The sequence below is a fragment of the Tenrec ecaudatus genome, chromosome 1 (genome assembly GCF_050624435.1).
Source record: "Tenrec ecaudatus isolate mTenEca1 chromosome 1, mTenEca1.hap1, whole genome shotgun sequence".
In the NCBI taxonomy this organism is placed as follows: domain Eukaryota; kingdom Metazoa; phylum Chordata; class Mammalia; order Afrosoricida; family Tenrecidae; genus Tenrec; species Tenrec ecaudatus.
Genome location: NC_134530.1, coordinates 12,511,828 through 12,539,679, shown reverse-complemented (window position 1 = coordinate 12,539,679; position 27,852 = coordinate 12,511,828). Strand labels below are relative to the sequence as shown.

Here is a 27,852-nt window from a genome sequence, read left to right as displayed (position 1 = left end):
ATACAGCCGTTGGTTTTCCCGACTTCGTTGTGGAGCTAAGTAAAAGGAAATCTCGGACAATTTCCGTTGAGTCTCTGTCTGTCAAGATGCTGCTCGCTGGTCCAGTTGTGAAGTCAATAGCAGTGGAATTCTCCTTAGCTGAGAGGATGGTGCTCACCTGTTTGGGATCTGTTATTAGGAGGGACCACTCCCTAGAGGACATTGTGCTTGGTGCAGAGTCAGTGCAAGACGAAGACCCTTCGTGACTTGGATCGACACAGTAGCTGCCACAGCTCAAATGTAAGTATGGGCCCAAACATGATCATCGTGAGAATGGTGGGGGGACTGGGCAGCTCGTTCTTGTAAATGGGGTCACTATGGGCTGGAAACCCACTGGAGGGGGAGCCTGGAGAAGAATGAGAATTCCAGACACTGCAGTGTGCTCATGTGGAACTGGCACCTGGATCAAGAGGCTGTTGTGGGAACACAAGCAGGGAGACCTGCGTGGTTTAAAATCAAGGAAGTATCCTCTCACTAGACCTATTCAATCTGCATGCTGAGCAAATAATCAGAGAAGGTGGATTCCATGAAGAAGAATGCAGCATCAGGACTGGAGGCAGGCTTATTCATAACCTGCATTATATGCAGATGACACCGCCTTATTTGCTGACAAGTGAGGACCCGAAGCACTTGCGGATGGAGATGAAGGACTGCAGTCTTCAGAATGTATTACAAGTGGATGTAAAGACAGCAATCCCACACAACTGGACAATAGGTACCATCACGGGAAATGGAGAGAAGATTGACATTGCGGAGGATTTTGTCTTGCGTGAATCCATCTTCAATGCTTACAGAAGCAGTAGGCCAAAAGACATGTTGCATTGGGTAAATCTGCTGCACAAGATCTCTTGCCGAGTGTTGAAAAGTAAGGCTGTTACCTGCCCCAAGTCATGGTATCTTCAATCACCTCAATTGCATGTGAAAGTTGGACACTGAATAAGGAAGGCCGCAGAAGAACGGATGCCTTTGAATCGTGGTGTTAGTGAAGAATATTTGAAGTACCGCTGACTCCCAAAAGAACAAATATATCTGTGTTGGAAGACGTGTAGCCAGAATGCTCTTTAGATTTGGACATGTGGTCAGGGGAGCCCAGTCCCTGGAAAAGGCCATCAAGCTTGGTCAGGTGGAGGGGCAGTGAAAAAGAGGAAGATCCTCGAAAGAGGTCTTGACGCAGTGACTGCAGCAATGAGCTCAAACAGAAGAACATTTGTGAATAAGGTGCCGGACCAGGTGTTTCGTCCTGTGGGGTGTGGGGTCTCTGAGTCAGAACCGAGCAGACAGCACCGAACAACGAGGGCACAGAACCACCAGCACCACCATCACCTGGACAACCAGGGCAGGGCTGCAGGTAACTGGAAGAGAAAAGAGGGCAGGTGGGCAAGAATGGTTTCCGAGGCAGGAAGGGGGTCTTAGCCAGCCATGCGGGGCTGGCAGGGCAGACAGGGTGGAGAGGCAGGAAGGGGAGAATGAGGAGCCAGACGACAGAGGGGAAGGCTGCAGCTTTAGACGCCCAGGTGAGAGTCGGGGCGAGGACCGGAAGCCAGACTGCGGAACCGGTGGGCTTCTCGAGAGCCGCCCGCGCGGCACAGACCAGGCTCGGGCCGCCCAGCCCCGCGGGCCAGCCCCTCCTGGAAGCTGCCCGCCCGGCAGCCAATCGATGAGACTGTAGTACTTCCGGGTGCCGGCTCAGCCAATCCTCGCGGAACGAGCAGCGAGCCGGAGAACCAATCAGAGAGTCGTATGGAGGAAGGGGAAGAAAAGAGACCAATGGAAACACGTGAAGGCGGATAACGCAACCAATGAGCGTGCGTATTTCATGCGTCCAATGGGAGGCGGCCTCGGCGGGGGGCGAACGGGCGGTGGCTCCCGCCGAGAGGGGCGGGGACTGAAGTTCCAGCGGAAGTCCCCTGGGCAAGGTGAGTTTGGGGATTGGGCCTCCCGAGGGGCAGTGTCTGGTGGCTCAATGGTTAAGCGCTGGATTTTGGTGACAATCTACCAGTCGCTCGGTGGGAGAAAGATGTAGCGCTGTGCTTCCCTAAGGATGTCAGACTTGGAAATCCCGCGGGGGCAGTGTTCTGCCTTGTGGGGTCGCTTTGAGTAGCCGGCAAGGGATTTTTTTTTGGGGGGGGGTGGGGGATATAGGGAAGGGGTGACCCGGAGGTCATCAAGAAGGGCTTCAGCGGTGGGAGGCAGGGCAGCTGGCTGCGGTTGGGCATCTGCTGCTGTCTAGGCACCCGTTCCCGCCGACTGCCGTCCCAGTTTGAAAAGGTTCATGTCAAGAGCGCATCCCCATATCAGAGCTGGGTCCAAGGTCCAGTGGAGATGATGAAGGAGGGGGCGGCATTCCAGAAGGCCTAGCCCTAGAATCTCCTCTCAAACGCTGATAGACACTAAGACCCTAAAGCAAACCCACTCTCAGCAACCCCACAGGGACTCCATAGAACTGCACCCCAAGGTTTCTGGGACTCACAGTGAGCATGCGTAGACGAGAAGGAAGCACTGCTGGGCCCAGTGCCAATCTTTACTGAAAGCAGACAGCCCGGTCCTGACAGCCGGGCAGGGTTTTTTCTGCTCGAAGTAGAGTCACTGAGTTGGAATCCACTTCTCTGCACTTAACAACCCCATGAGCCAGTTACTGCATCTGGGCCTTGTGCCCAGCCCACTTCCTGCCAGTAGCTCTCCAGAAGAGGCGGAGGCTTCCGGCAACCCTTTTTCACCTTCCCATCATTGTCTGGGAGGAAGGCTTATTAACCTGTGAGATGCAGATGATAAAACTTTGCTTGCTGAAAGTGAGGAGGACTTGAAGCACTTGCTGATGAAGAGCAAGGCTGGCAGCCTTCAGTACAGATGACAGCTCAATGTCAGGAAGACCCGAATCCTCACAACTGGACCAATAGGAAACATCAGGATAAGTGGAGAAAAGATTGAATTCAAGGTTTTTGTTTGGATCCACAATCAATGCTGATGGAAGTCATCAAGAGATCAAAAGATCCATTGCATGAGGTAAATCCGCTGCACAAGACCTTCCTTTGGAGTACTGAAAAACAAGCGTATTACTTTGAGTTCTAAGATAGGCCCGACCCAGTCCATTGTATTTTCCATCGTCTCAGATGCATGTGAAAGGGGTTGGAATTAGTTAAAGCTGACCCAAGAAGAACTGATGTGTTTGAATTGTGGTGCTGGGGAAGAATATCGAAAGTCCCATGGACTGCTGAAAGGACAAACAGATCTGTCTTGGAAGAAGTACGGCCAGAGGGCTCCGTAGAGGCAAGGATGGCGAGACTTCGCCTTACGTACTTCGGACATATTGTCAGGAGACACCAGTTCCTGGAGAAGGACATCATGCTTGGTAGAAGAGCAACGGAAAAGAGGACGGCCCTGGACAAGATGCATTGACCCAGTGGCTGCAGCGATGGGCACAGGCCGAGGAACAATGGTAAGGATGGCCCAGGACTGCGCAGTGTTTCCTTCGGTCGTGCCGAGGGGTCGCTGTGGGTCAGAGCAGACTTGACACCTTAACAACAACATCAACAGCAACATCGTGGCCTTAAATCAGCAACATGGTGGTGGGACCACCCACAGCTCCTCTCTGACCACTCTGGAGGTCTCTGAATCCTTTGGCCCTGGGTCCTGCTCTCTAAAAGTCCTCGGGGCTGGGTTTCCTCGGAGTCAAGAGGGGCTGGGGACACCTTGGAGTTAGCCGTGGGAGGCAGGTGCCTGGGCCTGAAAGGAAACAGCATGAAGCTGAAACCCACCCTCGTGACTCAACCCCTTGCTTTCCTTAAAGTTGGTCTTTAATTTTTCCCCCCATACATGACCCAGTGACGCGATGCAGACAAGGCAGGGCCATCCTGTGATGGAGATATTCTCAGCACCTCCATCCTCCCGAGGGGGACGCTGGGGCCCCGAGTGACCGAGTGACTTGTCGGAGCTGCCACCAGGACCACCAGGACTGGCCCGGGTTAGCGTATACCCCATGGGCTTGGGTATTTGGGGGCCAGAGGGGAGCTTGAGATTGGTGCGAATTATCAGAGAGGGAGTGGGAGGTGGGCTTCTGTGAGCATGACTAGAGGAGGAGACTGGCCCCAGCCCCCTTGACTGGATGGGGAGACCGAGGCTGGGTCATGAAATCAGGCCCCTTAAGCAGCCAGCCACTCACCGAAAGTTCGAGCCCATCACTGGCTCTGCGGGAGGAAGGTAGGGCAGGGTGAGCCTTGGAAGCCGGAAGGGGCAGTTCTGCTCTGTCCTTCAGCGTCTCTGTGACCCAGCATCGACCGGAAAGAAATGGTGAAGGCCCCAGGGGGGCAGGGCCACAGGGTCCTTCTCAGGGCCCCAGCTGGGCAAGCAGAGGTGGAAGCAGGTGGAGGCCCTACACAGTGGGAAAGTTGGGATAGGGTGGAGTCCGGCCAGAATGGGTGAGACCCAACTGACAGGCAACCCTCCTTTTGCAGCCTCGGGGTGCAGCATGCCTCTGTGCCAGTGGGGGGCCACTGCCCGCGGCAGCAGGGCCTCTGGGGACCGAGCTCAGGCCGTGGGCACGGGAGGCAGCTTGCGTGTACTTCTGCACTGGGCCGGGCCGGATGGCGGGGAGCCCTGGGTCACCTTCAGCGAGGGCTCCCTGACAGCCGAGGACATCTGTCTCCACATCGCACACAGACTGGGTGAGTCACGGGCCAGTGGGTCATCAGCCCCATGGTTGAAGGGGACTGGGGGTGGGGAGCAACCCTGTAGCAGGGGAGCCCCGTGCCCATGCATTCACCTGCCTGCCTGTCAGTTTATTCAGCCAGTGCTGCCTTAGCATGCCCCCCCCCCGCCCCAGCCTAGTGGGGAAGCACCATAAATACACAGTGGGAAAGTGTGCAGGAAGCCTGAGGCTTTGCAGAAACTCGGCCACCGAGGAGGGGCCTCGGGGCTCGTCGGAAAAGGCCTCCCTCAGAAGGTGCTATTGGAACCAAAGCGTGGGGCAGGAGGGAGGGCGGGCGCTCTGGCCATATCGCAGGAGAGAGGGAAGAGCCAGTGCAAAGGCCCTGGGGTGGGGGTGAGGGGTCCCCAGAGCAAGAACAGAGCTGGCAAGGGGCAGACGAGAGGAGGGGAGGGTGGAGAGGCTGTACAAGTCGGTTTTTACTCCGAGGGAGCTGGGAGCCTTGGAGGGCACTGCCCTGACTCAAGTGAACAGCGGGGAGGGGGGGGAAGGGAGGAGAATTGAGGGCGGGGGGGGGGAGAGTGGGCAGGGGGAGACGCAGGAGGGGTGGGAGGAGACTCTCTCCTAGGTGGGAGCTGGCTGGGGAGAAGTGGGGGTGGGGACACGGTATCTTAACAGTGCCTTGCTTCAAGGCCAGGGAGAAGAGTTTAGAGTTTCTTTGGTCATTTTCCTTCTTAAGGAAACGTCTCCTTGTGTGGTAGGTGACAGTGCACAGACACTCGGTGTCCATTCCACCCTTCTGACAAAGGCCATTCCTGGCCTCCTCACCATGTGCATTCTCCTGGTTCCCTTTCTTCCGTGGGGCGAATGGCCCCCTCATCTTAGCTTTGGGGGTCAGTGTTGAACGTGTGCCTCATAGGGTCGATTGAGTAAGAGCCTGCCTGCCTGCCTCGTGGTAGTGAGGGTATTGTTTGTCTTAATAAGCCAGCTTATGGTTCGGTAGCAAGGTGAACTTCAGGAGTACCTCAGGGCACCTTGGGACAGTAGCATGGGGGCTTCCTCTCGTTGATCTTGGGTCAGTGGGTGTCTTTGGGGGCTGTGGGGTTGGTTTAGCTTACAGCAACCCTGTGTTCAGCAGCACCAAACCCCTCCCGGCACTGCGCCAGCCTCACGTCCTTAGGCCCGAGTGCCTTGTGGCAGCCCGTGTGTGTTATTCCGTGCTGTGAGGGGGCCTTCCTCCTTTTTGCTGCCCCTCTCCAGGGACTGCCCCTTCCCGATGACCTGTCCAAAAGACTGAGAGTCCACCATGCTCGCTTCCAAGGAGCCTTCCAGCTGGACTTCTCCGGGAACGGATTTGTCCCGTCAGCTGACAGCCCACCGGCACATTCCGCCTCCTAACACCGTCATTCGAATGCCCCCGTCCTTCATGGTCTTCCTCATTCCCTGTCCGGCCCGTGCATGAGGGTGAGGTGATGGACTACGCCAGGGCTTGGGTGTCAGGGGCGCCTTAGTCCACAGAGGCCTGGCCTTCTTTAGGAATTGTGTGAGGAGCCTTATTCCCAAAAGCTTCTCTTGGGTCCCTTGCCCAAAGGGGTTGGTCATGGGAGCCGGACACCATCTAGTTCTTCTGGTCTCAGAGTAGAAGAGGCCATGCTTGATGCCGCCCCTGAGTCCAAGAAACCACCTTCCACTTTCACTCCGATTCCCGTCCTTCCGTCTTGCTCAGATGGGTAGAAACCAAGAGACAAGGAATGTGGGTTTCAGGTTCTCCAGTGGGTCCCAGGTAAACCCGAGGCCCGCAAGGGCTTAGAGCGCCTGAGATGCACTTCATGGGGGTGAGGAGAGGAAGTCCATCCACTTCCACCCCCCTGGAAAGTCCCCTGAGGTCCTACTCACTGCCTCCCATGGGACCCGGGCCCTCCAGGGAGGGGCCGCACGGCCCTGTACTTTCCCATCCATCCGTGGCTGGCTCCTCAGAGACGTGGTGGGATTGCCAGAGGGGAGGAGACATGCTTGGCAGAGGGACCTGCAGGTGCAGGGAGCCCAGAGCACGTGGCCTGTTTGAGGAAGCAGACGACATCCAACCCAGCTGGCACATCGACCGGAGAGTTTCAGGGAAGTGGGAACTGAAACCACAGCGCAGCCGACAGGGGCCGGCTCGGGAGGACGCTCCCGAGGGCGCTGGGCTGGGCCTTCCCAGGGAGCAGGAGGGAGCCCTGGAAGGCTTGAGGAGAGAGAGAGAGAGATGGGTTCTTTAGAACATTCTTGTCACCAGGGAGACATTCTCCTGGGGCTGGTGCAGGGGGTGAGGTGGGGGAGGGCAGGGCAGGACAGGCGGAGGCCCTAACGTTGGGGAGCAATCTGACATTCTCTAAGGACATTGGAAGGAGTCCTGGTGACACCTGGTGAAGTGCTTGACTGGGAACCAAAAGGCGGCAGTTCGAACCCGCCAACCACACCACAGGAAAGGCTGCTGCGGTCTGCTTCGGTGGAAAAGACAGCCGTGGACACCCTAGGGGGCCAGTTCTGGTCTGTCTGACAGGGTCAACTCAATGTCAACAGGTTTGGTGTTTTGATTGCATTCAATTATCATTCTTTAAACTCTCTGCCTTCCAGGCGAGGCCGACTCATAGAGATCCTGTAGGGCAGGGTAGAACTGCCCTATGCATTCCTCAAGGGCAAGAAATTCCACTTCTCAGAATGGCCCCCTGGAGACACTCAGCTTGTGTGACCCAGGAGATGCAGACAAGGGCGTTTAGGACCGCCACGTGTACCTCGTCCATCAACAGGAAGAAGCACGGCATAGTTGAACACTGGAGTACTAAACGGCCAGGAAAAAGGAACAACCCACAGCTCCCCACAATGTGGACGAAGCTTTTAAAGTTTGTAACATTGAAGAAGGCTTCTTTAAAAATGTCCAGAGGCAAGGATGTTTCTTTGAGTACTAGGGCACGTCAGGCCCGGGTCACAGTATTTCAGTGGCCTCCTCCCTCTTCGATGACAGGTGGAAATGGAATAAGGAAGGTTGAAGAGGAATGGATGCATTTGAATTATGGTGCTGGCCAAGTAGGAGATTGAAAGTACCACAGAGTGCCGAAAGAACAGGCAGGTCGGCCCTGGAGGAAGCAAGGCCCAAACGATCCTTAGAAGGGAGGCGGGCGATCCTTTGTCGCCTTTGTCACGTTCTTTGGACGTGTTGTCCAGAGAGGCCAGTTCCTGGAGAAGGACATCCTGCTCGGGGACGTCGGGGGGCAGCAAAAAGGAGAAAGCCCCTAGGCAAGAGGCCCTGGCAGGGTGGCTGCCACACCGGCTGGAGCATCACAATGTGCGGTCGGCGCGGGACCGGCAACGCTTCGTTCTGTTGTGGGTAGGGCCCCGGTGGGTCGGAACCTCCAGCAACATTGAAGACTAGTGTCAATGTTGGCTTCACTAGCTGCCATCGAGCTGGCTCTGACTTACGGTGGCCCCACACTGAACAGAAAACAACCCAGTCCGGTGCCATCCTCACAATCACTGGTCAGCTCGTGTATCTTGAGTTGGGGCTGCTGACCACAAGGTCAGCAGTTCGAAACCAGCAGCCACTCCGAGGGAGAAAGAGGAGGCTGTCCTACCCTTCCCTAGAGGGTCAGCAGGAGACAGAGTTGACTCAGTGGCAGTGAGTGTGAGCTTTTATGTCAGAGTCTGTCGCCCTCTCCCCTAGCTCTTCATCGGCTGCTTTCTGGAAGCAGCTCTCCAGGTCCATGCTCCTGGTCTCCCATCCTGGGGGAGCTCCACTGAAACCTGTCAAACTGGCGGCCGCCACAGCGGGGCCAACTGCCTCGACCTAGAGGAGACAGGAATGAGACGTCTGCGATGGCAACGTGACAGACCTAGGTCTCTGCGGGCCCTTTGGGGAGAAGGAAGGAAGAGCAAGTCAGTTGACTGGATGTGGGTGTTTAGAAGTGATTCTGTCATGGGGAGATGAGCCAGTCAGCATGCAGCATAGCATCAACGAAGCATAAAGCTTTCCTCTAGTTCTTAAACGCTTCTTCCCCGCCACTATCATGATCCCAATTCTACCTCACAAATCTGGCTAGATCAGAGCATGTACACAGGTACAGATAGGAACTGGAAACACAGGGAATCCAGGAGAGATAAACCTCTCAGGACCAGTATTGATACCAGGAGGGGAAGGGGAAGGGGAAGGGGAAGATAAAAGGGGAACTGATCACAGTGATCTCCCCATAACCCCCTCCCAGGGGGACAGACAACAGAAAAGTGGGTGAAGGGAGACATCAGTCAGTGTAAGACATGAAAAAATAATAATTTATAAGTTATCAAGGGTTCATGAGAAAGGGACGGGGGAGGGAGGGGGGGAAAGAAGCTGATACCAAGGACTCGAGTAGAAAGAAAATGCTTTGAAAAAAAAAAAATGAATGAATGAATGAAAACATTTTGAGAATGTTGATGGCAACAAATGTACAAGTGTGCTTGACACAGTGGATGGATGGATGGGTTGTGATGAGTTGTATGAGCCCCCAGTAAAATGATTGGGGGGAAAAAAGTGATTCTGAGTGGACTCTGCTGATAAACCTTTGATACCAAGAAGAATTAAGCCTGTGGCTGGGGTGGGGGTGCTGGACAACCTGGAGACTGCGAGACTCCCGAGGAGGCCGGCGTGGGTAGATCCTAGCCAAGTGGGCGATGCAGACAGAGCAGAACTCGAGCTGATGGAGGGCCTGGAAGGAAGCAAAGGTCATGTTTCCGGCTTGAAGAACTGGCCAGGTTTAGGGACTGCAGATGAGGCCTGTATGGCACAGGGTACATTGAAGGGGGCCTGTGGTGTCCCCGAAGAGACAACTGAGAGGGAGCTGGATGCGGCTTCTGTCGCCGGGAAGAGACCAGGCAACGTGCCAGTGGTTTGCAGAATCGTGAGTCAGCCTAGGATGGGTCTTGCTGCTGTAACAAACTTCCCCATAACCCTCTCAGCTCGAGACAGTCCGTGTGTCCGTCTTAGTGATCAACTGCTGCTGTCACAGAAATGCCACCAAGAAGGGCTTTCATAAGCAGAGTCTTACGTTTCTCACAGTTAGGAGGCGGGGCGTCTGAATTCAAACCCCAAAACCAAACTCCCGGCCATGCAGGGCAGGGCAGCACTGCCCTGTGAGTTTCCAAGGCTGTCACTCTTCGTGGGAGCAGAAAGCCCCATCTTTCTCCTGTGACGGGCAGGTGGTTTCGAACTGCTGGCCTTGCAGTTAGAAGCCCAACCTGTAACCCACTCTGCCCTCAGGGCTCCTCAGCGCTGTACTCAGGGAAGGCTTTCTCTCGGAGTCTCTGAAGGAAGGCCCTGGTCTCGCCACAGCTTCTGTCCCAGCGGTCTTCAGGAAGCTTGGCCTTTGTCTCCCAGGGCCTCGCCCTGCTTTCTTCATCCTGACTTAACCTGCTCTTTTACAAGACTGATTTCAGACCCCCTACACTAACGCCTTTCCCACTGACAGGATAAGAACAGCCCATCCCAAATGGAATACAATCACAAGCACAGGCTCTTCATGTACAGCTCGTGTTGTAGGGGACATTAGACTTGATTGCCCAATCAAATCTCGTGCCTGGCAGGTGGTTCACCCCTCAAAGCTTTGCAACCCAGCCCAAGGGGCCCCCACCATCCCTGGGACCTAGAAGGCGACTGGAGGACGGAGTGGCCAGCCCAGAAATGTGCAGACCCTTTTATGCCCGCATCCCATTGACCAGAAGGCATCCAATGGCTGCATCCTAGCTGCAAGGGAGGCTGGGAAGTGTAGTCTTCCTGTGAAGCTTCAGCCTGGGCATTACACTGAGCTATCTGCTAACCCATGAGCCAGAGAAGAAGAGCCAGCGGGGAAGAGGCCCAGGGAGGGCGTGTGAAGGAGGCAGAGGGGCTGGGGCTCTTGGGGCCGATGGCCACAGGAGGTCTGAGTCCTGGCCTTGTCTTGCCCTGTTCCAGGCATCACCCCTTCCTGCTTCAATCTGTTCGCCCTCTTCAATGCCCAGGCCCACGTCTGGCTGCCCCCAAGCCACATCCTGGAGGTCCCCAGAGACAGCAGCCTCATCCTGCACTTCCGTATGAGGTGGGCCCATGCATGTATACACACACACACACACTCCTGCCCTGGCTCCATTGCAGGGCAGCCCGTGATGCCCCATCTCCTGCCTGCAGGTTTTATTTCCGGAACTGGCATGGCATGAATTCTCAGGAGCCGACTGTGTACCGTTGCGGGCCCCCTGGGGCCCAGGCTTCCTCCCATCCAGCAGAGGGGGGACTGCAGTTCCTAGACCCAGCTTCCTTTGAGTACATCTTTGAGCAGGTGTGAGCAAGGCTGTTTGGGGTGAAGGGAGGGGGAGTATATCCTATCAGTGGGAAACTCGGGTGCGCATGAGGAACCCCCACTTTCCTCCCCAATTCAGTATTGACAGCAGATTTCATGGCCTGCCGTCAGGGATGCTTTGCCTCAGCTGGGACTCCGGGAGTTACAAGGGAATAAGTGCCAGGATTGATTAGTGCTGTCTGTTCTTGCTGTGTGTTGGCTTTGTCCCTTCCCTCTCCAAGGTGTCCTGAAGGCCCTTCAATGCTTTCCTCCCTTCTTTGCCGACCCCACCCCCAGGGCAAGCACGAGTTTGTGAATGATGTGGTCTCCCTGGGGGAGCTGTCCAGCGAGGAGCAGATCCGCCACTTCAAGAATGAGAGCCTGGGCATGGCTTTCCTGCACCTCTGCCACCTGGCTCTCTGCCTCGGTGTCCCCCTGGAGGAGGTGGCCAAGAAGACCAGGTGTCCGGGAATGGGGCAGGGCTGGTGCAGGGGGTGTGACCCGATCTCAGGGGCGACACGTGATAAAAGGAATCACCGAAGGCCCAAGTCCAGGGTTTCAGATGTCCAGACTGTGACGGTTATGCAGGAAGGAGCAGCGGGGCTGGTCAGGGCGGGGATGGGGAGTCAGGGAAGGTGCTTCCAGAGAAGGGGCTCTAAGACCTGAGGCCGGTGAAAGAGGGAGCAGTGACCTGGGGAAGAGCATTCCAAGCAGAGGGAAGAGCCAGTGCAAAGACCCGAGGCTGGGTGGTGCCCCGCCTGTTGGAGGGACAGTGAGGAGGCCAGCACAGCTGGAGCAGAGGGAGCTGGGGGCAGGGCAGGAGGAGAGGGGATTGGGGAAAGCCTCAGAGCCCCTTGGATTTGAGAACTCATTAAAATAAAAGAGCAGGAAGGAGGCGGGAGTCTGGGGAGGTGGAAGCCACTTAGCTCCAGGGACAGACAACCCCAGGGATCCCTGCATTGCCAGGAGGCCTGGGACAATCAGGACAGGCTGCCTGGAGGAGGCAGCCCAAGACTGGGTCAAGGACATAGTTCCCGATCCCTGCATCCACTTGGTGGCAGTCAGGTGTTGTTGTTGTGTTTTGGTTGTGCTGGCAGGGAGTCCCGGTGGCATAGTGGTTAGGTGTTGAGCTGCTAACCGCAAGCAAGGTCAGCAGTTTGAAGCCATCAGCCACTCCTTGGGAGGAAGATGAGGCTTTCTACTCCTGTAAAAACCCACAGGGGCAGTTCTGCCCTGCCTTATAGGAACACCCTGAGTCAGGATTGACTGGGTGGCAGTGATTTGGTTGTGGTTTGGTTGTGCCACCAGGAGTCCTGGTGTCACTGCGGTAAACTCTCTAACACGGGCATCCTCAAACTAGGGCCCGCGGGTCACATGCGGCCCGCCGAGGACATTTATCCGGCCCGCTGGGTGTTTTTGCCCCATTTGTTTTTTCACTTCAAAATAAGATATGTGCAGTGTGCACGGGAATTTGTTCAGTTTTTTTTTTTAACTATAGTCCGTCCCTCTAACGGGCCTGAGGGACAGTGAACTGGCCCCCTGTTTACAAAGTTTGAGGACCCCTGACCTAGAAGGTCAGAGGTTCAAGCCCCCAGACACTCTGTAAGGGGACGCTGCGGCCACCTGCTCCTGTGAAGCTGACAGCTGTGACGTCCCGGTGGGCCAGAATCAACTGGACGGCAACGGGGCCGGTTTGGGGTGTAGGTTTGACTCCTCTGCTGAGACTGGAAGGGAGAGCAGGTGTCATCCAGGTGCAGACAGCCTTGGCCATGGAGGGAACAGGCCCTCCCTTGGCCCAGAGGCAAAGGTGGTAAAGGGCCGGCCTCTCTCTATGGGAACTGAACGTAGAAAGCTATGCCTTCATCACAGGCCTGCCCTCTGAGGGTGCTGGGGAGCCCTGGAAGATTGGGAATAAGGGCAGGAGCCCTGGGCAGTAAGGGACCTGGAGACCATGGTACAGGGACCTGGGATGGAGGCTGGAGGCCAGGGGGAGAAGGGCACACGTGGAGGACCAAGAACAGGGCTATATCGGGGGCCAGAGGGGCCCCGTGGAACTGTGCCTGCCTGTTTTGTTAATGGTGAAACTGTCCACCATCAAAAGTACCCCATCTCAGTGATTGCCTCACGGACACTTCAGAGCCCATCTACAGCCGTCCAGCAGAGCCACCCCACAGAGTGTCCAAGGCTGTCAGTCTCTGTGGGAGCAGGAGCCCAGGTGGCACAGTGGGTACATGTTGGGCTGCCAACTGCAAGATCCGCAGTTCATGTCCACCGGCCGCTCTGCGGGAGAAAGAAGAGGCTTTCTCCTCCAGCAAAGCGTTACAGTCTCAGAGATGCAGAGGTAGCTTTACCCTGCCCTCTAGGGTCACTATGAGCTGGCACAGACTCGATGGCAGCGGGTTTGGGGGTTATAATGAGCCGGAATCGCCTCACAGGCAAGAGGAGAGTCATTCTGATGTCCTGTTTCAAGGAGCCCTCGTGGCATCGTGGTTATGAGTTGGATGGCTAACTGCAAGGTCTGCAGTTCAAGTCCACCGGCCCCTCCGGGAGAAAGACAAAGCTCTCTACTCCCATCTCAGAAACCCACAGGGGCAGATCTACCCTGTCCTACAGGGTCCCTATGCGTCAGAGTCGATGCTGGTCTATCGATAGTTGAAAGATTAGCGACGTCTCCCACCCTGCGGAGTCGATCCAAACAACCCCGTGTGTGTCGGAATGGACTTGTCAGTGGCTGGTTCTCCGGAAGGTCTGCAGGTGCCCTTGAGTCTTCCAGTTGGCAGTCAGGCTAACATGTGCTGGGCAGCAGTGCTGGGCGGCATCTGAAGCACTGTGTGCCAAGACTCCTTTCATTCACCTGCCCTAGGGGTGGGCACTGGGGGGGCTGTTACAGGTGAGGATGGAGGAAGTTGTCTGAGAGCTGCTTACAGCCCAGTCCAGTCCAGCTGTCTGCTCCAGAGACCTGAGCTGCCTCCCTCTCCCCCCAGGCTCCTTGGCCCCTCTCTCTCTACCCTGACAGCCCAGCACCCTGTGTCTGGGCTCTGAGGCCCCATGACCCCTGGAGAAGTCCTGACTAACCCCACATCCTCCAACGAGACCCCTGACCAGTGGCCCCCCCATGTCCCTGAGCCTGGCCCCTAGCCCCCCCACCACCACCAGGCCCTGACAGCCCTGCATCTGCCCCCCAGTTTCAAGGACTGCATCCCGCGCTCCTTCCGGCACCACATCCGGCAGCGGAGCGCGCTGACACGGCTACGTCTGCGCAACATCTTCCGCCGGTTCCTGCGAGCCTTCCAGCCCGGCAGCCTCTCCCAGCAGCTCGTCATGGTCAAGTACCTGGCCACGCTCGAGCAGCTGGCACCCCGCTTTGCCGCCGAGCACGTGCCCGTGTGCCACCTGGAGCTGCTGGCCCAGGCTGAGGGGGCGTCCAGCTGCACCCTGGGCTCCGGGCAGCCCCCTGGGGACCCGGGCCCTGAGCCTGCCACCGGACCCCCTACCCACGAATTGCTGGTGACGGGCACTGCGGGCATTCAGTGGCGGCCAGTACAGGCAGAGGTGAGCAGGGTGCTGGGGGTGGGGGAGGTCCATGTGGGGTGAGCAGGGCCCTCCATGGCAGGCCAGTGTTTGAATCTGTGTGTGGGTATAGCAGGGAGAGCCATCTTCCCCATGTGACTGCTGGAACCTGGCTTTGTGGGGGTGTCGGGGTGTCTGTCCACCCCCTGGGGTCTGTTTCTTAGGGAATGACTGGTTTCTGGACCCCATCCATTCAGAGTGCCCCTTTGCCCGACTCTGGATAGCACACACCTGGGAGGGAGTTAGAGGCCTTCTCTGCCCTGCTGGAAGTCTGGCCCAGGAACATGTATTTGGGGGGAGTGGTCTGCGCTCCTGCCCACCCCGATGGGGCGTGGTCAGTAGGCAGATGACCGAGGAGGCTGCTCAGCGCCCACCCACCCATCCTCTGGCCCATGGGCTGGTTTCCAGGGCTCTGGTTGCAGCAGGGATCCACCAGCCAGCCCTGCCCGGAAGAAGGGCGAGGCCCAAGAGGCGGCTGAGCAGCCAGCACCCTGGGCCTCCTTCTGCAACTTCCAGGACATCAGCCACCTTGTGGTGAAGGAACAACGTGTCAGCGTTTGTCGGCAGGACAACACACGCCTGGTGGGGCCTGGGCAAGGGACGGCGGGGAGGGGGCGGCAGAGCCAGGACACCCCCCTGACAGCCCCCTGCCTGCAGGAGCTGACCCTGCCTTCCCGGGCCGAGGCCCTGTCCTTGGTGTCCCTGGTGGATGGCTACTTTCGCCTGACAGTCGACTCCAGCCACTACCTGTGCCACGAGGTGGCTCCTCCCCGGCTGGTGATGAGCATCCAGGATGGTGTCCATGGCCCCCTGCTGTGAGTGCCCCCCCCCGCACCACGACTGCCAGCCAGACTGAGCTGGAGGGACTGCGTACCCAAAACGTGGTGTGTGCACATGCATGTCTGAGGAAAAGGGTTTGCAGGTGCATGCTCGCGGCTGCATGTCCACATGCACGATGCCACGTGTGGGTATGTGTGGTGTGTGCGGGCATGTGCCACACTCCAGGGTGGCAGGGAGAGCATAGGGGCGACTGCCCTCGAGCATGTGGGTTTGGGCTATCATTATGGATACCGGTTGTTTTTCTGTAGCTTTAAAAATTGGGCAATTTAGACTTATTGGTAGATTTGTATTTTGCATCTTCCACTGTATTGGGGGTAATAGAAGGAGCCCTTAAAATAAATTAAATAAATAAATAAATAAAAGGAGCCCTAGGGGTGCTGTGGGTTAGGTGGTGGACTGCGAAGCCCAAGGCCAGCAGTTCAAACCCACCAGCTGATCTGCAGCAGAAAGAGGAGGCTGGCCTTGCCCATAAAGATTAACATTCGCTCAAACCAAGAAACAACCCACTGCCATGGAGTCGATGCCGACTCATGGTGACCCTCTAGGACAGAGCAGAACTGCCCCTGTGGGTTTCTGAGGCTGTAACCTTTGATGGGAACAGAGAGCCTCATCTTTCTTCTGCAGAGTGGCTGGTGGTTTTGAACTGCAGACCTTGAGGTTAAGCAGCTCACTCGTATCCACTATCCCATTCCAAGAAACCCTCTCTAGGGTCGCCAGGAGTCAGAGCTGACTCGGTGGCCACAGCTTTTGGTTGAGAGCAGCTGTAGCCAGATCCCACACACAGTGGGCCTTTTAAAGACCAGAAAGTGATGACCTCGTGGGCTTGGGGGCCAAGTTCACACCAGGGTGGGTGTCGGCCCTGTCGACGTCTTCTTCCTTGTTGCCGGCCCTGGGGTCTTCCTTGGTCTTCCCCTGGTGTCTGTTGTCCCCCACGTACATCTCTGGGTCCCTTCTGCCCATGTGGTGATGGAGACATGATGACATCTAGGACCCTCCACACACACACGCCAGGTGGCCAGGTGACGTCCTCTGATGCTCCCTGGCTGGTGGTCTGCAGAAACACGTCCTGTGACACGCCTCCATGCCCATAGGAAAGACCTTGTATCAAGAAGCAATCAGGTGGGGAGCAGCTCAGACCCCCAGGTCGGATGCTCGTCCACAGGCCCCTCTTCAGACTCCAGCAGCCCTCGGGGTCAGGGACAGGGTCCCAGTGAGCAGGAAGGTGTAGGAATCAGTGACAAGGGGAGGATCCCAGGCTTCCACACCCCCCAAGGAGGCATCATCAGACTGGGACCTGATTGACAGGACAGATCCCATTCCTACCCAGGAATGTTTGGTCGACACAGAATCATCCAACCACCACACAGGCCCAAGGGACAGGGCTCAGGATGTGTTTGAAAGGACCAGTGGCCAGCGGAGGGCAGGGTGGGTGTGGGCTGGGGGCACTGTGTACTGCAGATCCCCGTGGCTAGTCAGGGAGTGCGTGGGGTCTTGCACCTCTTGCAGCCCTGGCAATGTGCACGTCATCTCTCGGCGGCTCGGTGGCGTGTGTGGCGTGTGTGGCTGCGTGTGAAGGCTCTGATAGTGCTTCTGTCTGTCGTTGATCACCTGGTGTGTGTGGCTGCTGCCAGGCCAGGATCTGTGGTGACCCGCCTGTCCCATCGTGGGCGCTGTTCCTAGGGACCCCCTTCTCCCACTGGGACCCTGGGACTCCACTCCCAGAGGGAGTGCAGGTCTCATGACGCTGGTCCTCAGAGGGAGGCGAAGGCCCATGACTGTCACCACTAGGTGGGGGACATTGCCGCGGGTCTGTGGGCCATGCCAGGGTGGGAACCACTGCTCTGTCTGGCCATACCGATGCACCACATGAGCAGCTGTGGCTGGGGGTGGGTATGTGACCAGCTACCGAGTCTGTGGCCCCCTGGGAGCGGCTGTAGCTGTGGCTGGGGGTGTCAGTCTGGCATCTGTGTGACTTAGCCCGAGGCGGTCTCCCCGTCTCAGAGCAACTGTGACACACAGCTGTTACCTGCGGCGTGTCTGCATCCCTGTGACATGCTACATCCGGATGTGTGTGTGTGTCAGCATCAGCATCACCACGAGTGGCCGTGTCTGACATTTGTCTCCCAGCGGACTCATTCTGAGTACCCAGATGTGGGTCCAGCAGTGACCCCGGGGGACCTGATAGAGCCCCTTTGTCCTCTGCTCAGGGATCCCTTTGTGCTGGCCAAGCTCCGGCCCGAGGACGGTCACTATCTCATCCACTGGAGCACCAGGCACCTCTACCGCTTGATCCTCACGGTGGCCCAGCAAGAGCAGGTGGGCCCGGGCAGGGCCTGGGCTGAGGTGGGCGCACCCATGCCTGGTGCCCCACTCACCAACACCCCTGCTTGCCCCCAGGCACCCAGCTCGGGGAGCGTGCGCCTGCGGAAGTTCACGGTGGAGCTGCAGGCCGGAGCCTTCAGATTGGAGGGCTGGGACCAGGCCTTCCCCAGCATCGGGGCGCTGAGGGCTGCCCTACAAGACTGCTGCTTGAGTGCCGGGGATCACTGCTTCTCTCTGCGCCACTACTGCCTGCCCAGGCCAGGAGGTACCCAGGGACAGGGTAGGGCCGGGGGGCCAGTGGGGGATCTCCACCCAGGAGCCCTCAGTGACACAGTTCCCCACTCCCAGAGCTCTCCAACCTTATCATCATGCGGGGGCCTCAAGCTAACACCCGGCCCCTCAACATCGGCCAGCTCAGCTTCTACCGGGTGCACCCGGACCAGATCACCCAGGTGTGTGGGGGAGGGGAGGGGGCTGCGGCACCAGGGCCAGATCCCCCAGGTGTGTGTAGTGGGGGCTGGGGGGGTGTTGTGGCTAGCTGCCTCCATGGTCCCGTTGTCTACTGCCCCCCCTCAGCTTGCCCACTTGGGCCAGGGCACTAGGACCAACGTGTATGAGGGCCTCCTGCGTGTGGGGGACGGGGACCCCGAGGAGGACCAGGAGCACGGCGGGGCCCAGGAGCTCCGAGTGGTGCTCAAGGTGCTGGAGCCCCAGCACCATGACATGGCCTTGGTGAGTGGGCGTGGCTGAGGGTAGGGGGATGGGGTGGGGTCTGAGGGGGGGGAAATCTTCAGACCCCTTACGGTTCTGTCCCACAGGCCTTCTATGAGATCGCCAGCCTCATGAGCCAGGTCTCCCACACACACCTGGCCTTTGTGCACGGTGTCTGCGTGCAAGGCTCTGAGAGTGAGTGCCTGCCTCTGCCCCCAGTGAGACCCCAACTCCCTGCACCCCTTCCCCTCCACTACACTCCTCCTAAGGACACCCTAACTTTCCCCTGCACCCCTTCCCTGAATATACCCCCATCCTATATGCACTCTTGTTCTCTGACAATACCCTATTCCTCTCCTGCACCCCATACCTGAACCAACTCTCCCCTGTACCCCACTCCCTGATAATACCCCAATTTTCCCTCTGCACCCCTTTCCGCTATGACACCACAACCTTCCCCTGCATGCTTTTCTCTAACAGCACCCCTGCTCTCCCCTGCACCCCATTCCCTCATGATATCCCAACTTTCCCTAGATCCCCATCCCCTGTTGGCACCCCAGTCCTCCCCCTTTCCCCTGAGGTTACTTAGACTCGGTCCCTGTCCCGAGGTACACTGACCATCACCCTCCTGCAGTGCTCCCCGCAGCTGCACCTAGCTTCTTGACTTCATTGAGATCCCCACCTTCTGCCTACAGCAGCGGCTCTCAACCTGTGGGTCGTACGCAGCCCCTTTGGGGGTCAAACGACCCTTTCACAGGGGTCGCCCGATTCATCACAGTAGCGAAATGACAGTGATAAAGTAGCAACGAAAATCATCTTATGGTTGGGGGGGGTCACCATGTGAGGAAGGGTTGAAGCATGATGAGGATGGTTGAGAACCGCTGACCTAAAACAGCTTCTCCAGCTCGCAGCTCCTCCCTGATCCTGGGTCACCCAGCCCCCAGCTCCCCTCTCACCCCAGTGACCTAGCCCTGCAGTGCTACCCAGATAGGAACCCACCACACCTCTACCCCTAATGCAGGCCCCTCAAAGCCCCAGGACCGGGTCCTCCCCCCCGCCCCCAGCACCAACTCTCTCCCTTGCTTCTCACCCCAATTCCGGGCCTCTCAACCTCATTCCAGCCCCACTCTGCCTTTAGGCCCTCCCCCCAGTCACATGCTCTTCTGCACCATTCCTCAGCACCTTCTAGATCAACCCAGCCCAGCCCCCCACCCTGCCCTGCCCAGGCTCTGCCCTGACACCCTCCCCACCCAGTCCCAGCCCAAGCCCCTCCCAGGGTGGGTGCCTGTGGGCAGTCCTTGCAGCAGCTGGGCCTTTGCAGACATCCTGGTAACCGAGTACGTGGAGCACGGCCCCCTGGACGTGTGGCTGTGGCGGGAGAGGGGCCGTGTGCCTGTGGCCTGGAAGGTGGCAGTGGCCCAGCAGCTAGCCAGCGCCCTCAGCTACCTGGTGTGTGGCCTGGGAGTGGCCGAGGGGACCCTTGGGGGGGGGGGGTCCTGGGAGATCTTTGCAGCACCCAGCAGAGTCCCCAAACTGCTCAGCGCACGGCCCTGTGCCTCTCCCAGCTCCCCAGCCTGGCACCTCAGGCCCTGTGCTGCACACTCAAGCCAGTCAGCCCAGCTTCTGAGTGGGACCCCTGGGGTAGGGACGGGGCAGGCCCAATCCTAGGCCCTCAGGATGCAGCAAAACCGTAACCAAACCATCATCTTTGTCCCTGGGGAAACTAGTGTGCTGAGTGACAGCTAAGAAGGTGAGCAGAGCTGGGGGGGGGGGCGTGCGGTGCAGGGAGGAGCTGGCCAGCTGAGGAAGGTGCCGTGAGGGCGGAGCTCCAAGCAGAGGGGGCAGCTGAGCAAGCCGAGGCCCTGGAGAAAACCACTTGGCATGGGTCTGCGGACAGCAGGGACAGGGGTCCTCTGGCCTGCCCTTTCCAATGCTGGCCACCAGCTCTGTCCCCAGTGCTACCTGGTCATCCTGACAATGTACTGATAGTCCAATAATGCCAAGGACTGTCCCTGTGGTAGCTGCCTGGGATGGGGCTTGTACCCACCCCCACCGTGACACCCAAACTGCACCCACCCCATCTCCCAGGAGGACAAGCACCTGGTTCACGGCAGCGTGTGTGGCCGGCACATCCTGCTGGCTCGGCCTGGCCTGGCGGAAGGCAGCAGCCCCTTCATCAAGCTGAGCGACCCCGGCGTGGGCCTGGCCGTGCTCTCCAGAGAGGGTGAGGCCCCGCGCTGGTTGGGCACAGGGCCACAGGGTGGTCTCCCCATGCCCCTCACCCTCAGTGACCTCTGACCCCAACCCCCAGAGCGGGTGGAGCGGATCCCCTGGCTGGCCCCCGAGTGTCTACCTGGTGGGGCTCTGAGCCTGAGCCCTGCGGTCGACAAGTGGGGCTTCGGTGTCACCCTGCTGGAGATCTGCTTTGACGGCGAGGCCCCCCTGCAGGGCCGCAGCCCCTCTGAGGTATGTTGGAGGACCCCCGCCCTCCCCCCAGAGAAGGCCTGGGGCTTCCCTCACTGAGAGGCACTGGGCCCTACGTAGTCCCATCAGCCAGAGGCAATTGTCATTTCTCAAGAGGTGGCCCCAGAGAGCCAGTAAGGGCTGTGGTGCCAAGGGTGCCCTTTGAGGCTCCCCAAGGCCCCACCAGGGCTGCCAGAGATGGTGGTGAGAGGGACAGCGGGCAGGAGCCTCCAGGGGTTGGCCAAAGCTGCAGGCCAGCAGGGCCCCTGCTCTTCGGCTATCTTTGCTCCCAGCCCAGCCTCAGTTGGCTCTTCTGTAAAATGGGAATAAGCAGGGCCTAGACCAGGCCAGTGCAGCCTCCGCCTTGACTCAGGAGAAAGTGGCCACAGCCCAGGAACCGGGCACTGACCCTTGAGAGTCCCCTCCCCGCAGAAAGAGCGCTTCTATCAGAAGCGGCAGCAGCTGCCCGAGCCCTCGAGCCCAGAGCTGGCCACCCTCACCAGGCAGTGCCTGACATACGATCCAGCCCAGCGGCCCTCCTTCCGCACCGTCCTGCGGGACCTCACGAGGCTGCAGCCGCACAGTAAGCCTCACCCATAGCGCCCGGGGAGGGGGGGGGCGGCCCAGCAGGCTGGGTGAAGCAGGGTGCCTTGGGGGCGTGTCCTTTACTAATTCACGCCATGACCAGCAGCTGCTGGGAGCCCGTCCCCAACGTGGGGTGGAGGGTGGAGTTAGATGGGACGGGTGGTGGGGACCCCTCACTCCATGGAAGGCCTGTGCCCTCCAGTCTCGGAATGTTCCAGGTGTGGCCCTGGGTGCAGCGGGCCTGGGCACCTTGGATAGGAATTGGAATTTTCCAGTTGCGGTGGGTGAGGGGCGGAGAAAGGAGGGTCGTTTTACCTCTGGGATGGGATGCTGAGGGAGCATCTTGGGGTTCCCCTGTACCACACACAAACGCGGGTCTGCCAGGAAAGAAAGGCCTGGGCCTGGCCTGACCCCCTGCGTACCTTCCAGATCTTTCTGACGTCTTGGCTGTGAGCCCCAACTCGCTGGCAACCGACCCCACCGTTTTCCACAAGCGCTATTTGAAAAAAATCCGGGATCTGGGTGAGGTGAGGGCGGGGCCTTAGAGCCCGGGGTGGGGTCTGAGCTGGTGGGGGTGGAGTTCGGGGCGTAGTGACTCCAAGTCGCGCCTGCAGGAGGTGCTCCTGGAGTGTGGACGTGGCCTCGAGGTGGGCAGGGCTCCGCCTAGAACAGCCGCTCTCAACCTATGGGTCGGGACCCATTTGGGGGTGGGTCAAAGGACTCTTTCACAGGAGTCGCCTGAGACCATGGGAAAACACAAGTATTTCACTATATACAATTACATATTGCTTGTGATTAATCACTAGGCTTTAATTCGGCTCAATTGGTAACAATGAAAATACATCCTGCATATCTGCTATTTACATGAAGATTCATCACAGTGACAAAATGACAGTGATGAAATGTGAAAGGGTCGCGGCGCGAGGAAGCCTGAAAAGCCCACTGCCATCCAGTTGATCCCTACAAGGCAGAGTAGAATTGCGCCTTCCTGTTTCTAGAACTAAGTCTTGGGAACAGCCAGCCTCCCCGTGCTTCCAAGAAGCAGCAGATGGGTGTGAACAGCGAGCGCCCTTGGCAATTAACAGACACCCCCACCCCCGCTGCCCATTCCAACCTCGCGATTCGGATGGAGTAGAATTGCCCCTTAGGGTTTCCGAGGCTCCTGGAGCGGCCAGTAGGTTTGAACTGCCAGCCTTGTACCTAACAGCCCAGTGCCGATTCCCTCCGCCACCTGAACCCCCCACCCCCGAGTAGAATTGCACACTTGGCAAAATGGGGCGGGCTCCGGGAGCATGGCCCCGGCGGGCCTCGGGATGGGTCTGATGCCCACGCGCCCCGCCAGGGCCACTTCGGTAAGGTGACCTTGTACTGCTACGACCCAACCAACGACGGCACCGGCGAGATGGTCGCCGTGAAGGCCCTGAAGGCGGGCAGCGGCCCCCAGCTCCGCGCCGGCTGGAGGCGCGAGATCGACATTCTGCGCACGCTCTACCACGAGCACGTGGTCAAGTACAAGGGCTGCTGCGAAGACCCAGGTGGGCGGGCCAGCTGGGCCCTTTGGGCGGGTTGAGCTGGCAGGGGGCGGGGTCCAGGATGGGCCTGGCTAGGAGGCCCCGCCCACCCGTGGCTGGGGCGGAGCCTGGGGGCCCAGCGGTGGCGCTGCAGGGCGCAGACTGGCACGGCGGGCCTTCCCTGACATGTCCCCATGGGTGCCCCTCTCGGCTGCAGGCGAGAAGTCCATGCAGCTGGTCATGGAGTATGTGCCTCTGGGCAGCCTCCGGGACTACCTGCCCCGGCACCACGTGGGCCTGGCCCACCTGCTACTCTTCGCCCGGCAGATCTGCGAGGTGGGGCCCGCACCCGCTCGCCCATCTTGCTGCAGGTCTTTTCGCTTAGTCCCTGACCCCTCCCGAGCTCCGCCCACTTACTCTTTCAGCCACGCCTATCGTTCCCTCGCCAGGGCCCGCCCCACCTTCTGGGCCAGGCCCCCTTTCGCTTGGGCCCTTCTGCCAGCCAGCCTGCTCTCCTGGCAGGGCCTCGTGCCCGGCCCCCAGCCGTACTGATCCCTATGTTCAGTGCCTACCCCAGGGCCCTCGCTGACCAGAACCGCCCCACCCCCAGGGCATGGCCTACCTGCACGCCCAGCACTACATCCATCGAGACCTGGCCGCGCGCAACGTACTGCTGGACCACGGCAGGCTGGTCAAGATTGGGGATTTTGGCCTGGCCAAAGCCGTCCCAGAAGGCCACGATTACTACCGCGTGCGCGAGGATGGGGACAGCCCTGCGTTCTGGTGACCAGGAGGGGCGAGGGAGGGTGCCAGGGTCGCCTGCAGCTGGCAGGGTGGAGGAGATCCATGTTGGTCCCAAAGAAACGACTCCCTCCCCGGGTGGGTCTCCAGCAGGGGCCAGGGGAGGCCCTTAACCACAGCCAGAGCCTGTGCTGACCTCTTACCTAGGTACATTCCTGCCCTCTCTCCCAGGTATGCCCCCGAGTGCCTGAAGGAGTCCAAGTTCTACTATGCGTCTGACGTGTGGTCCTTCGGGGTCACCCTCTACGAGCTGCTGACCCGCTGTGACTCCAGCCAGAGCCCTCCTTCGGTTAGCACTGGGCGCCTACCCCCACCGTGGAGTTCATCAGAGGTGTTAGGAAGAAGGACATTGAGATTCCAGGCTCCCACCTGTCTCAGCTCCCTCCCGGCCCCGCCTGACCCGTAAAAACAGGTCACTCCCGATGTTAGTGGCAGAATTCTCACTCCTTCCGGTGAGGCTTTCTACTCCGGAACAGCCAGCTCGCCTCAGACGTCTCTGAATGTTAGTTTCTCAGACTTTCACCATAGGCCCAGCCAATGGAGGCTGTTACCTCCGCGTTATACAGGTGGAGAAATTCCCGAGGCCCAGTGAGGCGAAGTCCTAATCCAAGGCCCTGTAGCTGCGAAGGGGAGTGGGTTAGAACCCACTCACTAATCAGCCCTGCCCACAGTGTGGGCCCTTGACCACTGAGCAGTGCTGCCTCCTGAACTGGATTTGTCGGGTGTCTCCCTTAGAAATTCATGGAACTCATTGGCTTCAACCCGGGCCAGATGACGGTGCTGAGGCTCACGGAGTTACTGGAACAAGGAGAGCGGTTGCCTCGACCAGAGGCATGTCCCTGCGAGGTGAGCCCACCTCCATCCCCTGCCCCGACCTGCCTGCCGGCTGTGGAGGGAGCAGGACCCACGCCACCCCAACCCCTGTCCGGTTTTGCCTTCCCCAGATCTATCACCTCATGAAGCACTGCTGGGAAAAGGAGGCCTCCTTCCGCCCGACCTTCCAGAACCTCATCCCCATCCTCAACACTGTTCAGAAGAAATACCAAGGCCAGGCCCCCTCGGTGTTCAACCTGGGCTGAAGCCCCTTGGCGGCTCCTGTCTCAGGAGGTGGGACCACCATACCTACCCCTGTGCCGGTCTCCTTTCTGGAGACCCTGGCCGCAGGGACTCTCCTGCCTTGGCCCTGAACCTGACGCGGGCCTCGGCCCTAAGTAGGATTGAAGTCAATCCTCTTGCCTTCTTCCCGTTCCCAGCTGACTCAAAGCTCCGTTCTCTGCTGGAGGCTCGGGCCCTGGGAACCCTGGTCCAGCCAGAAGCGCTGGCTGAGGGCTGCTCTGGAGGACAGCAGGCAGCAGGAGGCACTGGCCGAGGCAGCTGGGCTGCTGTTACACCGTATCTTGCCTCGGGGAAACCGGCCAGCACTGAGGCCCGTGCCGGACACGGAAGGCCCTCAGAAACCACTTGTGGAGTGGACGCTCTGAGGTCCCACGTGCCCTGTAGATCCGACTCGACGAGCGTTACCCTTCCTCCCTCTGGGGCCTCCAGTGAATGGCTTCCTCTTTCTGGGCCCCCATTCTCATCTCGTCAATGGGGACCTTCCTGTTTGCTACCTTAAGGGCCGGATGTAAAGCACTAACAAGGTCATGTGTGTGCAATGCTTAGCGAGAGATTGCAGACCGGAAGTGCTCAATAAACATTCCATGTTCTTATCGTGGTGGTGGTTGCCAGCGCTGGAGCTGCTGATATGTCAGCAAACGTGAGAAAGGCAGGCAGTGCCGTCCTCCCCACCCCTCCACCCCCGCCCCCATCCCCACGGCATGCCTGGAGAGACCGCTGCGTACTGCACCCCTTCTCGCCAGACTTACTACTTTAACGGCAGCCACTGTTTAAAAACAGTTTCCAAAATGAACTTTTCACCATCCTTTTTTTTAAAATTATTTTTAAGAGAAAAAAACCTCTTTTTGAGGCAGTTCGAGTTCAGTGGTAGACTCCTCACCCTTCATGCAGACAACCTGGGTTCAGTCCCCAGCCAGGGCACCTCAGGCACAGCCGCCACCACCCCTAACTGTTTGTCCCTGGAGACTTTCGGGTGGCTAAGATGCTGAACGAGTGTCTGCGGAGCTTCTTGGCTAAAAATGGACTAGGAAGAAAGGCCTGGCGACCAATGAAAACCTCGTGGATCGTAGCAGTTTGATCCATTAGCAATCAATCGTGCAGGTAGGGGACAGGCTCACCACGAATCCGAGGGCTGCCTGGATGGAGCTGACAACCAACCACAGTATGGGAACGGAGTCCCCTGGTTCACCGTGGGAAACCATACACAGGGCGATGTGTACCTCCCTATCGGTGCCTATGTTTTTAGTGACCGAGTGTGCATTACGACTTGTTTTCATTCATAATTACATAAGCGAGCCAAAGGTCATGGTCCTTTCCTTTATTGGTTTGCTTAAAAAAAAAAAAGGTTAAATGCAAAAAACTATCTTCATGGTCCAAAGTCGAAAAAGAACAGGCAGTAATACGTCTCCTCCTGTGGTCCTTCAGCCAGCCTCCAGGGAAGAGCCCACTGTCCTCTTCCTGCTTATTTCTTAGATTTGCTTCCAGAGAATTTTCCAGGTACAAGGAAATGTGTATTTGGCTGAGTTCTCTGGAGAAGCAAAACTAGTGGGGAAATTGTATAACTGTAGAAGCAAGGAAGTTGAGTCTAGTTCTAGTCCATGGGTCAGCTGTTACCTGGAAACTTCTCCTGACTCATGTAGCTATGGGGGCCGCTAGTCCAGGACACCCACAGACTGGTGGGTGCAAAGGTGGATGGATCCGCATCCAGCGGATCCGAGGGCTGCAGGCCAGTTGGCAGGCTGCTGAAGGCAGACAATATGGCAGGCAATTTGGCCCAAGTCGAAAGAACCAGTGGAAGTTACATAATGTGGTGTCAACTTGAGCCCATTAAGACTGAAGGGGTGGAGTTTAGCCTGTCAAACAGGCCGCAGCTTGATGACCTAATTCGAAAGCACAACACACTCTCTCTGCTTCACATTCCTGTTGACAAGCCATAAGGAGAGACCCTGATGGAGCCAGAGCCCTGGAGCTGGACGAGCCACATGGAGACCCACACCAGCGCTGAGATGCTTCCACTGCCACTGGATCCACAAGACTTTCCACCCACAGGCTTGTGAGCTTCCTGCATTACGCATCATTGCCTAGCTGCGTGAGTCTAAAGAGGAAATTACAGACTGATATCGGATATAGGGACTGATATTGGACTTAATGCACTTGATCTGGTCTGGGCGGGGATGCTTTCTTAATGTACAATTGCTCTTTGATATAAAGGTTTCTCTTACACACATAAGAGCAGGGGCCCTCAAACTACGGCCCGCGGGGCTACATGCAGCCCACCGAGGACATTTATCCGACCTGCCCAGTATTTTTGCTGCCGCTGCCTGACCTGCTTAGCAGCCAACTCATCCGGGGCCCATAGTAATTTGTTCATAGTTTTTTTTTTAAACTATAGTCCGGCCCTCCAACGGTCTGAGTGACAGTGAACTGGCCCCCTGTTTAAAAAGTTTGAGGAGCCCTGCATAAGAGTCTGCTTGGATTTGTTTCCCTAGTCTACCCAGACTAACACAGAACCAAAGGTCAATGAGCCAGATCCAGCAAGAAGCGCCCCACAGCATCGACATATGGGAAGTGGGTCACTCTCCAAGAAACAGTACCTGAGCCTGAGGACTGTAGTCTGACAGCTGATGGGTGGCTCACGCCCGATCCCATTATGACGCTAATTAGACTGTGTTAGGTCACACCGTGGGGACTACTGGACCTGAACTGCCACACCACTGAGTCCTGGCTCAGCCAAGCTGATACAAACTTAACTCTCACACCTGTACACGGGCCTGCTTTCCCACCCTTTAGAGAGATAGAGCTGCTCTTCTGTAGCTTGCTTTTTTCCCATTTGTTCTGTCATTAAACCTGGCAGCGATCTCCCGGGCTACAGCATCCGAATGACTTCTCTCTAGTTTAGGCTTGTGTAGAAGGCCCCTGTGTGGTACAAACA

The 27,852-nt window shown here is 58.0% G+C and overlaps 1 protein-coding gene across 6 annotated transcripts; it reads left to right on the top strand.

Moving 5' to 3' along the window:
• Positions 1 to 1,890: 1,890 nt before the first annotated feature.
• TYK2 (tyrosine kinase 2) lies at positions 1,891 to 26,932 on the top strand. 6 transcript variants are annotated; one of them, XM_075546806.1, is made up of 26 exons: positions 1,891 to 1,955; positions 3,862 to 4,000; positions 4,491 to 4,700; positions 10,641 to 10,764; positions 10,854 to 11,001; positions 11,299 to 11,462; positions 14,187 to 14,553; positions 14,980 to 15,153; positions 15,229 to 15,386; positions 17,619 to 17,727; positions 17,809 to 17,998; positions 18,082 to 18,185; positions 18,310 to 18,465; positions 18,552 to 18,639; positions 19,766 to 19,893; positions 20,533 to 20,668; positions 20,756 to 20,910; positions 21,340 to 21,490; positions 21,922 to 22,019; positions 22,835 to 23,027; positions 23,221 to 23,339; positions 23,614 to 23,786; positions 23,976 to 24,093; positions 24,540 to 24,650; positions 24,749 to 24,911; positions 26,852 to 26,932. In XM_075546806.1, the coding sequence occupies exons 3-25, from the start codon at positions 4,505 to 4,507 to the stop codon at positions 24,881 to 24,883; spliced, it is 3,495 nt and encodes a 1,164-aa protein (XP_075402921.1). In that variant the 5' UTR covers positions 1,891 to 1,955; positions 3,862 to 4,000; positions 4,491 to 4,504; the 3' UTR covers positions 24,884 to 24,911; positions 26,852 to 26,932. The 6 variants fall into 6 exon arrangements, 5 of the variants coding, with proteins under 5 accessions (XP_075402921.1, XP_075402898.1, XP_075402912.1 ...); XM_075546783.1 differs by lacking the exon at positions 26,852 to 26,932 and adding an exon at positions 25,058 to 25,513; XM_075546790.1 differs by lacking the exons at positions 1,891 to 1,955; positions 26,852 to 26,932 and adding exons at positions 2,353 to 3,475; positions 25,058 to 25,513.
• Positions 26,933 to 27,852: the final 920 nt, after the last annotated feature.